The following is a 12,889-nucleotide window of genomic DNA, read 5'->3' as shown; positions in this document are numbered from 1 at the left end:
CTAATTTTATTTAATACATCTTTTAGGAAATCTAATCAAAATTACACACTTCAGAAATTCAGTTTCAATGGGGTGCTGCTGGAAATGAGCCCATGAGTTGTAAATGACAACCTCGTGGGGGAAAAGAAATAATAATTCAAAAAATAGCACAAATTGAAAGATGACTTTGGGCCCGATTAGATAAATCACAGAGAAGCCAACTCCATCAGGACAAGTTTTCTGTACTAATTAGATTAGGAAATCATTCTTTTGTACACATTATCCATTTAAAAACCCAGAATGAGTCTTAGAAAAACAAGCAAATCTGCATCTCAGGTCTGTTTACATCAGTCTCAGTGCTTTGACTACAAATAACTCTTAATTTTATCTTCCTAATTACTCAAAATTAGCTCCTTAACACTTCTTTCAAGTCTCATGTGGGCATAGTGAGGCAACCAGCCCTTCCCATGACCAGCTGGGAGAGCTGTACACGGAATGCCTGAACATAGAAGAGCCTTTAGCTGGTGCCATGTGCCCCAGCTATGCCCAGAGCTCAGAACAGAGACAGAAATGTCAGAAACGCTGTGCTTCAGCTGGGCTGGGCTCTCTAGGCAGCCAACTTAAAAAGGAAAGTAAGTACTCATTATGTAATAGTGTAAGAAATGAAAAAGTGCTGGGCCCCCAGCCATAGCTCCTGTGTCAGATAATTGAGCCCTGTCACAGGCTCGGTCCTTGGCTTTGATGGAAAAGTCAATTTTCTCTGTTTTACAGCAGCCCTACACAGGGCTGGGGGCTGGAGGGAATACAAAGGTTGGATGGAAACAAGATTCTGGCTGTGCACAGAGTCACATTTACTCAGAGAAAACCTTTCCCTGGAAGCAGCTGGGAAGAGAAGTCCTGACCCAGGCTTGTAAAAGGCCTCAAATAGAAATGAATAAAATACAACTGTGTCCAGTTGCTAAAAGCCTTCTGGGTTTATTTCACTTTGTGAGCTTGGCTATTTTTGCATGACAACTCTATAATCTGGAAAGTTCTAATATTAAAATCCATTTATTTAAATGACTTGCTGTGTTCTGAAGATGAGAGAGCAGCACTGCAGATCAAAGACTACAGCTCCTTCTGCAAAAGCCATGAATGAAATTTCTGAAGAACTGTCAAGTATATTTTTCCAATTCTTTTGTCAGCAACTACACAAAATTAAATGGTGTAATTCTCCTTACCCATTACCTCTGGCATCTGCAAATTTACTGCTGGCAATCACTGAAGGCTCTGAATAGGCAGGAGGTTGATGAACAAAGCTGCAAATGCAGCCCAAGCAATGCTGCCCAGTCTGGCTGTAATCACTGACCTCTTTAGCTCTGCACCATCCAGTAAACAACAGGATTGATTGCCATGCAGTACAATAAAACACACACTAAGCTCCAGCAGCAGCTTGTTGAATTTTAAGACACATTATAAAACCAGGACAATAGACAGTACTTTGTGTCTGTGCTTCCACAAAGGCATCTGAGTTTGTTTTAACTCATCTCTCCAGAAGAGACATTTTTATCTGCAGTAGCAAAGGAATATAAATCAAAACATACTAACGTACAATCCAATTATATATTAATTTAAAAACTGTTAGCTTCTTTTGTTATCTTTCATTAGCTGTGGAAGCTGACAACAAATTTTAGCAACTACTCTTTTGGAAATAATTTGTGCAAGCAAAACTCATGTCCCTTAAAACTAGTTTCTCTAGAATCTAGAAATTCACTTCTCATAGCCAAAAAATGGGCCAGACATTAGCCTAAATTTCATAGAATTCTGCTGTTGAAGAGATTCAGATATTGAAATTATTGTAATTAATAATAACAACAGCAATTCTGAAGTGAGGGGATCATAACTGCCAAGTCTAAGAGCAATAATCAATAAGTTGACATGACAGAAAAGCTTTACAGTCCCACTTACAAATCAATTACTATTTTTTAAATTAAAATTACTCTAGTGGACAATTCTCAAGCATTTAACTCCCACAGCAACTAAAAGCAAGCAGCAGACAGCACTGATGTAGAGATCCTGTGAAATGAGTTGTGACTTCCTGAGCCACTGTTCATTCCCCAGCAGAATTTTTAGAAACTTTCCACATACTTGTATTTAGGCTCGAGGAAAGCTTGTGTTGCTGGAATTATATAACATATGATATACAATATTATATATTATATAACACAAGTTTCCAAGGACCAAGAGGTCCTCCTGTGCTCCATCCCCTGAACTCCCTGACTGACATGGCTGCCCTCACCAAGACAAGTGAGGTGAGCTGATCCTCCTTGGGAAGATGCACATTTTTGTTCTCTTTGTCAAGGTAAAGCAGCTGATCTTTACAATGGCAACTTCAACCACGACATGATGGCATATTTTAAGCAAGTGAGCAGACCTGCTGTTACAGATACCTCACTGAAAGGAAGAAAGAATCCTTAAGCTGCCAAGAACAGGCATAGGATAAGGGCCACACCATTTCTACACAAGGGAAAACCCCCCTCAGATCCTGTACTGCCAGTGTTTAGTGTGAAGAGAACAAGAATTTTGTGTCACTGACCCCTGAAGATGGATTTCATGGCTTCAGAGAATGCAAACGGGTCAGATTCTAACAGCCTCTCAGTCCAGTGTGGTTAGTTTGTAGGATTAAGTATTTCTCAAGACTCAACTGACTTTGGCACATCACCCACTGATATCCCTTTCATTAGAGCTCTCCTGGAAATTCATTTCACCTGTGAGCTGTTAATATGCTCAACAGGGAAGGCTGTTCAGGTAACCAAGGGACACAATCCCCTCAAACATGATGTTCTTACCTCGAGTACGTACTTCTCTAAAGCCCTGATGTTTTCCAGAGCCTCTGGATCCTGGTGGATAACTACTACTTCTTTCAAAGGATACTGGGGGGAAAAAAACAAAACAGAAACTTAACTTCAGCTTCCCCAGGTTTATCCCAAAGTTACAGAGCTGTTACACATTCCCAAGGTATGACAGGAGGTGTGAGGAGTTCTAACCTTGACTGGGATGGTTTTCCTGTCTCTGATCACTCGTCCCAGCTCAATCACAGACTGCAAACAAGAAACGGCACTTTCAATTTTTTTGTCGATGAGATCCTCCCTAGATTAGAAAGGAAACATTATAATTGCTTCATTTTCATCACATCTCTTGGAGCAGATTGAAAACATTTTACCCCCCTTCTTTGACATTTCCTGCAACTGACTCAATTATGCCCTGGTTGGGGCAATTTGAAAAATGAAAAAAAAGGTTTTTCCTCTGTCTTTGTGGAGAAGATGAGGAGGAAATAACTTGCTGAAAACAAATAGCAGAGCTATTTTTACATCTTTTGTTAGCACCTCTCACAAGGTGCAGAGGATTGAGTCATACAACCTATTCTAGTAATAGCCAATAAAAGGTACAATTTACATTAATAATATCATAAGAAGATGCAGCAAGATATTATAAATAGGGTGCTTATAGCAACAATGAATTCCCTGTAACAACAATTCACTGGATCTCAATTCATCATCTCCAGAAATTGCAGATATTTGGGATTGAAGTTTTAGTGTTTTAACATCTTTCTTGGCTCAATAATTTTAACACCCTTCCATTTTGAGGATGGGCAGGATTGGGGGTATTTTTGCCTTTTGGCATTTTTTTGGGGGGGTGGGTTGGGGAGAGGATTTGGGACAAGTTTTTGGCCTTTTTTTTTTTTTTTTTTTTGAGGCAGTTGACATTCACATCTTGTTTCAAATGCACCAGCATTGAAATGTTCTGAAAATGTGTTTTTCCTGATTTGTTGAGTAGATGCACTGATTGGGCAGCTCCTTTGAAACCACTCAGGTATCAAAGCAAGAGCAGAGGTATTGGTTAAAAAGAAAGATATGAATAAAACAAAATTAACACAGATACTTGCTGTAATCTAAGGAGCAGAAATACTGGGATGAAAACCACAACTCCAGTAAGGACTGGCCAGAAAAACAGAGCTGGTGAAGCAAAACTTACAACTGAAACATGCCCATTGCAGCACTAAGGCTTTGAGTTGGTTCTACCTCTCTTGAAGCTTTTGTTCTTCCAAAAGCCAGTCCCTGAGGATGATCATCCAACAACTTGGAAACTCAGAAATTACAAGATGGGAGTATTTTACTCCCAGAAAGCTTCAAACAGGATTATGTGACAGTATTTCAATATCACTGAACATTTCAGAGCCACAACTTGAGAGTGTTTTCCAAAGACTGAATGCAAATCCACAAAATTTAATGCAACCCATCTGTTCAGACACTGAGCAACCAAGCACAGCCTCGGTGGGGTTTTAACACAGGTGTTGAGTCCAGCTCAGCTGTGAAAGTGGCCAAGTCCTTCAGCTTTATCTGCACTCTCCATACTGGTAAAGTGGTATTTTCTGTAACTGCATCCAAAAATCTCTCTTCCTCTTAATTGACAATATTGTCCTTATGCTGTATCAGAAAACTTTCAAAGTAAATGCAGTGATGTACTTTGCAACTCCAGGTGAAATTCCAACTTCAACACCACTCTGGATTTGAAAAGGCTTTTTTTCTATGGGGCAAGGGAGCAACTGATACACAGGGGATCCAATAAATTCCACAGACTAGTAACAGACAAAAACCCAAACAAAATGCAATACAGAGAAAAGTGCTGCAAGCCTCCAATACATCCCACATTTGCATGATGCAGCAGCAAGTCAGCACTAACTGCAGTGAAGAGTGACTAAGCCACTTTTAAATGCCTGTGCTAAGCCCATGCCTGAACTGAGTCCCTGCAAACAGCTCCCCATCCTTCCCTGATTCCCTTCTGCAGCAGCCCAAACCTATTCCTGGCAGCTCCCTGATGAGGGTGGCATTCCTTGATTACATATTCTTCACAGCACTTGCCCAGGGAACAGAAAATCAGCACCATCATTATGTCAATCTCCAGCTCCCTGTTGCAGTAACTCTCACTATTAAAGCTCTCACAAAGACCATACACCCTCCTCAAAGCATGCAGCAGCCATAAAAAGATACACCATTAGAGAAGGTTTAAATTTTTAAACTGTGAAGTATCAAGGTCAGGTCCCCTGTCCTTGAAGGTTTTCACACTGAGCTGCAATGCTGAAGGGAAGTTTTTTCTCTTATTTTCAGATACCCAGAGCAGACAATGCTGCAGGAACTAAATGCAGGAACTTAATCCACTGCAATTCCAGTGATCTCTCTGATCCCTTCACAGGGCCTTGCACAGTCAGGCACTACAGCTTTGAGCCAACACACAGTTTGAGGAGTAAAAAAGGATATTCCTGCCCACCATAAGAAAATATTATGAACTGGAAACATGCATTCCTCCTAATTGCTTTCCTTCCCATCTCCAGTCCTTTAAACTAACATAAATCTACTCCCTAAATATGGAGGGAAAATTCCCAGGTAAAACTGAGGGTGGAGTGTGAAGTGTACTGCAAGGGAAATGTTCTCCTAGAGGAGAGACTAAAATTCATCAGATCTTAATCAAAATATAAACATTCTGTGCTCACAGAAAAGAACATGTTCACTAGCATCCTGAAGTTTTTTCAGAGAAAAAGGAATATTTACATTATTAAAGCAGTTTGGCTTCTTGTTATGCAGTTTTAAACACAAGTGAGGGAGCACTGTTCTGTGAAATTTATAAAAAATAAAAAAAAAAAAGACAAAAAACAAACAAACCCCCAAACCCAAAAATGAACAAAAATCACCCAATAAACAACCAAACCCCAATTTTGCCACCTGAGAGCTGTCTCTTACCTGACTTGGGGGAGCATGAGGTAGTGGATGCTCTCAGTGTTCTTCTCCTGGACCGAGGCTGGATCAATGAGTGTTTTCAGATTCTGGTACATCAGCTCAGTGATAAATGGAGTATATGGTGCCTGTAACGTTGCATTCAATCACCAGCTTTCCTTTATTGCTTGTACATTATGAATCAGTAATACCATGAATTACATAAGGACAGTTCAGCAAAAACAATGCTTACACAGTGTCTGCAACTGGGATGTTGTTCAAAATGCAGACAAATAAATAATGGAATTCATACTACTTATTTACCTCCTGCCTGATATTTAAATGTTATTTTTGGGTATCAGGGAAGAAATTATGATGTATCCTCATCAATCTGGTGATACAAGCCTCCTTTTTACAATCATGGGGCAGATAAACAAATAAAATGAAAAGGAAAATTAACTGTGCTACACAAAGATGCTTTTACATTAACTGCTTTAAAGTGCCATTGAGAGAGAGGTGTAATTCCCTTACCATGAGTCTGCACATGGAGAACAGGACACTAAACAAAGTTTCCAAGGCCATAATGCAGTCCTCAGTCCCATTCTCACCCTAAAAGAAGAATTCACCAAGAAAAAAAAGCTACTTTAGGATCAAGAAATGGACTTCAATTGGCTTCAAAAGTTTCCTATGTTAATACAATACACTCATTTTCCAAACTGTATTAACTTTGGTCGATTCCACTAAGCAAGTGCAACAGAATTATTGGACATTTGGGCTGGCTTTTCCCACAAAGCAGAGAGGAGAGAAAACAGTTAAAACTTTGTGACAGCATTTAAAGCCAAGACCTTGAGTGGAGCTGCCATGAATGCCATTAGCAGGGGCTGCCAGGACTCTGTTGCCAGGGCAGGAGTGCAGCTGATCCCTACCTTGAGCCTCCTGCGGTTCATTCTGACGTACCAGTTGGTCAGAACATCCACAAACTTCACCAGCCGAGGCACCACCGTGTACAGCCTGTAAGCTGCAAGGGAAAATGGGTCCTGCAGGTAAAATCTGCCCTCTGCAAGCTCCTCACTTAGAAACCACATCAGCATTTACAGTCCTAGTGGTAAACACAGCAAAAAGCTCCAAAAATTGGCTAAATATTGATCATTTTACAGCTGTATTCTGAATATGCACAGCATCACTCTCATGCTCAAGACAAACACATTCCCCCCCTCCCAAACTGCTTCCCTAATCCCATGCAAACAGACATTATGGGAGCCTTATGCTTTTTATCTGAATGGTAAAGAGGATAGTGGATAAGAGACTATTAATGGCAGGGGATTGGGCAAATCCTCCATTTGCACATGCTGCAAATGCAGCCAAGGCACTGCAAGTCGAATAGAAATTATTACAGAACCAGAAAATGAAATTTTCTTCATTACTGCCAACGCTTCCCCCTTTTGTTCAGCAGATTTAAAATGAGACACCTACTTCAACCAAGTCTCCCCGAATTAATTACAGTTTTTCACTATTTTTCTAAGTATCAGGGTAAGCTAAAATGTGAAGTAGCAGCAAGGCTGATGAGGTAAGAGATAAACAGAGCTGCATTTTCAAGTTCTGTGTAACTGAAATCATGGAAAAGTGCCAGCACCAAGGTCATCACCAACATCACCACACAACAAATTTCAGCTGTTCCTGAGAAAACTGGGGGAATAAGGGAGATGGACCTTACACAGGAGTCCATTTTCTAAAGGAAAAACTTGTATTTAACTTCTCTAAAAGCCAAGAGCTCCTTGAGCTCCATTCTGAAGCAGTTTCATTAATCAAGCAGCTTCTGAGTAAAATGGATCTTGGCTTTAAACACTCCACCACACTTTTCACTGGGTTTTGTAAAGCAGAAGTGTTTTTAAAGGCAGAGAACTGGGATTTAAACCTAAAAAGCAAATGCCCAGAAGATTCACACCATGGTGGAGAAGATTTTATTTATGGGGGCATTTGTATTCCTAAAACATCCTACCCCTTCCTCTAGCTAGGCATTATTTAGTCAGGAGACCCATTCTAAACAAATTTTAAAATAATCAAAAATCCCACCCTTCAGGGACAGAGTAACAAGAAATACAGTATTAGTCTGGAAAAATGCATTTCTGTTCTCAATAGCTGTAATCAAATTATAAAATCTGCTTTTTTTGTGACTCAGGAAAAAGCCATGGATGTACACAGAGACATTACACACTTCTTTTCATTTCAGTTATCAGGGAAAAGATGTTTTACTAAAATAAGTCCTTGTATGGGTCACTTTAATAGAAAATAAAAGCCTAATAAGACTTATTGATTTTTAATACACAATTTTAACACCCCTGAAACACATCAGGTTTCAACACAATGTAATTTGTACCACTCTCCATGAATATTGGGAATGGAGCTGGGCTCTCCAGCTGCACACACTCCAGGATGGCAAAGCTCTCCCCATGAGGACCAACAGAGGGCTCTTTCCCCTCTCTGCAGCTTTTCCAGGCTCTCTCAACACCCCAGAGTTGGAGAGGGCACAGGTTCAGCCATTCAGGTGAGGTCAATCCCACACTGACCCCACCTGGGCTGACACTAACACCTCTGCAAGTCCAGGAGAAACTGGGGCAGAATTACCATAAGTTGGACTTAATGGAAACATTTTTCCAGGGGCAGGAGATGGGTGTAAAATTCAGCTCCACTCTAAAAGGCACTGGATGAAATGGAAGAAGCAGAGTCCAGCTGCAGCACTCCCCTGGTCAGTGGGGTCTCCTCAGCACTGCCAGTTTTAAACCTCTGTGTTCTTACACTCCATGACCATTTTTATTTTTATTTATCTCCTTTATCAAGCATTTGACAGTATCAGTCACTATTATAATCTTCCCTTGTCTCTTCCTGACATTTTTCCTACTTGAAGTGATAAGTAGAAAAATCTTTTAAAGAAAAAAAAAAAAAATCCCAAAACAGGTTTGTAAAAGTATCATGTCACAGTACACAAATTCACTGCATCTCATTAAGATCTGCCTGACTGAATCCAGACTTTATGCAGATAAAGAAACTGAAAAATTCTGTTTATTAATCCCCTCCAAATAAGACTGCCACTCATTTGATGAGTACATGATGTTATCTTCATCTAACACAAGACAAGAGCATTTCATCCCAACACTACTGCCTTGGAAGACTTGACACTGCCATTTTCCAACAGGAACTCTCCTCTCCTCTCCTGCTTGGAAGGACCTTCTTACTTTGTAAAGATGGTCACTGACACATCCCCTTATGTCAGCTTCATCTTCAATCCAGAGCAGATAATTCAAGTTTCTACCCTCATATTCACCTTCCTACAAATATTTCTGTTTAAACCATGCACTGATCAAAGATCACAGGTTCACAACTGAATTTTCTGCTGTCCTTCAGAGTATTTTCCTCTTTACATGCAGCACATGAACTTACACAGGCTCTGCTTATTTCTGCTTGGCAACACATGAAACTCAACACAAACCACCATCAAATTTCAAGGACAACAACTTGCAGAAAAAAGCCACATTTTCATCAATGAGAGCCAGCTTTTATCATATTGCTAGGTTGGGTAGCTTGAGGTTTCTTTCTTCCTTTAATGAAATGTTCTTAGATGAGCTCACCTGAATTCTGCTCATACCAAATGCCTTGGTTTACCTGTCACAGCAAGATAAACTCACTGTACTGGCCTTTGGGAGGGTGATCATCACAGCAGTCAGAGGGGGGAAAGCAAGAGATCAGAGCAGTGCAGTGTTGTCCTGTGTCCTCATGAACTCACACCTGGCATTTAGCTATTTCCTTATTTTCTGTTATCCCACTTCACATCTTCCCAAGCTCAAAGCTTCTAAAAATTCTCCTGAGGGGAACTTGAGATCACAGGCACTGAGGGGAGTTATTTGTTTATTCATGAACAGGAGTGGCAATGGCCAAAGCCACCTTCTTTCCAATATCTGAGCTTCCAGAGCCCTCAAATGAACCAAAACCTCTTCAAATCCCACAGTGACTTTATCTGCAAGTTTATCAACTACTTCAGGGGGTTCTTGCAGCATCTCCTCTTTGCAATTAAATGCCCCAATGTAATGTGAGCATCAAGAGGTATGGGATGATGAAAAAGACAACACGCAGGAAAAAAAACCTGGACAATATCTTCTTACAGCTATTCTAATACCATCCATTCTGCTGCACACACTCCCACAGCATGATTCCAAAAAAACCCTCTCCGTGGAACTATACCAGGGAAAAATTTATTGCCAGTGTTCATGTACCTCTTAAAATGATTTTATTCAGCTGACTTGAGCACTGCCCATTTTATCCCTTTTTTTTACAGCTTCTCCAAATTCTATTTGGCTTCCTTTTCTCTGCTGTCTTTTAGTGACTATTATAATATTATTAATTGCTCCAAGCACTGCAGCAGACGTCGTTACAGCAACAAGCTCCATCACTGAGCTCACAGGATGAGCTGGGACAAAAAAAGCCTCATCACTTTTTGAAATCTCATGAACAAGCATAGCAAAATCTGACTTAACACCCATGAAAGAAGCATTCCATGGATTATGGTAGCTGGTTAAAGATTTCCTTCCTTTTATCAAAGTCTCTCACGAAATTTGGGAATCTCTGTATGGAAAGGCAAGTTCTGCAATTAAACATGAAACACCCCCAGACCCCCTGAGCAAAAATGCATACCTGCCATTTCAGCTTTGAAGAACAGGATGAGGGACTGGGTGAAAGAAAGAATCCATTTATCCATGATGTTATTGCTCTCCTTAACTGTGTTCTCATTGTAAAGGAATTCTCTTCCCTCATCCTATCATCAAAACACAAAGCACATTCCCAAGTCAGCAGGGTATATAATCAAACATCTATATCCAATTACCTGTTAGCCATCACTATTTCTGCATTTTCCCTGGGTTACTTTGGTTTCCTACCAGCAAACATTAAATTCCAGACACAGGTATGTAAGAGAAGGAGCTGTGCAAAACCTCTCACTGCTGCTCACCACAGCCTTTAGGAGGCCAGTGGTTTGGGGTTGTTAAAGCAGATAAAAAGCAGAACCAATCCTTTTCTTGTGTACAGGGTGAGCTCCAGCCTCCAGACACAGGGCAGGATCCTTGAATTCAGATAGCTCCTTCATCCAGGAGGCTCTGATGCATTTCTAAGGAATTTACTATGCAGATGGATTCTATTTGGGAGCAGGCCTAAAAACAACACCGTTACTGTTTTAAGAACATGTGACAATTTTAACACATTAAAACAGGAATGAATGTAACAACCTGAAAGAACAGGTGGAATTTTTAGCATCCAACATGCACACAGTGCATTTTTGCACTGATGTTTGCAGTCATCTGAGAAATGGCATCACTTTGCTGCTTCTGTGCAGGGCCTTGAAAGCAATACCATGTCAGTGCCTGCTCTGGCTCTTTCCCACATTCACACAACAGGTTGGAAACAGGTTTGGGGGTTTGTTTTTTTTTTATTCACAAACAGTATTTAACAGTTGGTTTTAAAAGCCTTTAGAACTTCTCTTCCCTCAGAGTCCAGATGAAAATATCTGTTTGGATTGTTCAACCCAGAAACTACAGATCCACTTTCACAGTACAAAGGAGAAGATTCATAGGAAAGAAATGCAGGAGAGAAGCAATCCCAGTGTGAGGTCAGCAGCCATTAACCAGCTGCAATTAAAGGGGGCAATACAATAAGCATTAAATCATTATTATACCTGATCCAGGACACTGGGAATTTACCTTCTCTCTTGCAGGAAGCAGAACTCAATGAACAAGTTGCTTAAGCCTGTGCATGAAATCTAATTTAAGCATTATCACCTCCAACAGCACATTCCTTTGCCTAACATGGTGCACAGGAAGGATTTTGCTATTTAGAAAGAAAAAATCCATCTACTGAGTTGCCAAATCTATCTCCTTAAGCACCTGGATTTTCCACTGGGGTCTTCCATCCCCAAGCTGACATTGCAAGATTTAATGGGATCACAGCAAACAGCTATAAAGTTCACTTTGGACAATTCAAAGGTCAACACAGGACAAACAAGTTTATTTTGGGGTAACATCTAAGTTTGTCTAATGCATGTTATCCAGGGATCCTAAAAGAGTTGTTCAATATTAGGGTCTGGAGTTAGCAAACTTTCTTCCCCAAAGAAGTTGCTAAAACAGATAAACCCAATTGTTTAAGTCAGCTGTTTCCTGTTCTGATTTCTGAATTCAGCTGCCTTTATTGATTCAAATGACAGCTCTCCACAGTGACCAGGCTGCCATTGTAACTGCACATGCAGTACAAGGTTTGGACTTTTCATTTAGCTCCCACTCTCCCATAAAAGTCTGCACTAAACAGGCTAATCATTAATTTCAGCTGAAAGATTAAAATCAGTTTCAATAGGAACTATACAATATACACATCAAATCTTCAATTTTAATGAAAAATTACTATAAGAAATTTTAATCTTGCTTTCATACTGGAAGTGTAGGAACTCCTGTCACTCATCCAGCATTTTTAGTAGACTTCAAATGTAATCTACAAGTCTAAAGCATTATTGCTTTTGTGATTTGCTTTTCTTTCCATTCCATTTCTGAATCTTTTTTCTAAGTTGCATTTAAATATAACTTTTTTAAAAATGACTGTCATGTTACAGAAGACAATCTCCTTGCTGTGGCTAATGTATTCAGGACTGAGTATTCCCAAGTTAAGCATTTTAATGCAGATTCATAATTAAAGTTCCTGTAATGAGTTAGCTAAAGAAACTGTCACAGCAGCCACTGTGAATTGGCTACTGAGTTACTGAAAATAACCCTGACTGATTTGCAGTTCTGCTCATGTTCAGTGTGTGTGGTGCTGAGCACTATCTCAGTGCACAGGAACTTGCAGCCCAAGTGACAGATCATCCTGGACAGGAGTTGTGCTGGCCACACCACACAGAGGAACAGCAAAGAAAAAGCAGCAGCACTAAGGCAGGATCAGTGGGAACTGCTGCCTCCAGCTGCTCTGGAAACACTGCCAGGAAAACCCACCCAGCTTTAGCAGGGACATCTCAGAAGGATCCTTCCAGCACACCTGGCTTTAACTGGTGCTCCCAGGTGGTGAGGAACAGCAAGTAATTGCTCAGTGTGTCCTGACCCCACAAACAACAGGTCTGGACCTCCAATTTCACA

At 40.4% G+C, this 12,889-nt stretch overlaps 1 protein-coding gene across 3 annotated transcripts in view; it reads right to left on the bottom strand.

Moving 5' to 3' along the window:
* IARS1 (isoleucyl-tRNA synthetase 1) overlaps nucleotides 1-12,889 on the bottom strand; it is a 94,402-nt gene that overhangs the window by 18,874 nt on the left and 62,639 nt on the right. For all 3 annotated transcript variants that reach the window (XM_056501329.1, XM_056501328.1, XM_056501330.1), the window contains 6 exons: nucleotides 10,416-10,536; nucleotides 6,656-6,747; nucleotides 6,261-6,338; nucleotides 5,757-5,878; nucleotides 3,006-3,108; nucleotides 2,808-2,891 (listed from right to left, as the gene is read on the bottom strand). In XM_056501329.1, the coding sequence (XP_056357304.1) occupies nucleotides 2,808-2,891; nucleotides 3,006-3,108; nucleotides 5,757-5,878; nucleotides 6,261-6,338; nucleotides 6,656-6,747; nucleotides 10,416-10,536 (600 nt within the window). The remainder of the gene's footprint in view (nucleotides 1-2,807; nucleotides 2,892-3,005; nucleotides 3,109-5,756; nucleotides 5,879-6,260; nucleotides 6,339-6,655; nucleotides 6,748-10,415; nucleotides 10,537-12,889) is intronic.

Source organism: Oenanthe melanoleuca, chromosome 12 (assembly GCF_029582105.1).
Source record: "Oenanthe melanoleuca isolate GR-GAL-2019-014 chromosome 12, OMel1.0, whole genome shotgun sequence".
Taxonomy (NCBI): domain Eukaryota; kingdom Metazoa; phylum Chordata; class Aves; order Passeriformes; family Muscicapidae; genus Oenanthe; species Oenanthe melanoleuca.
This window is presented reverse-complemented; position numbering and strand designations above follow the sequence as displayed.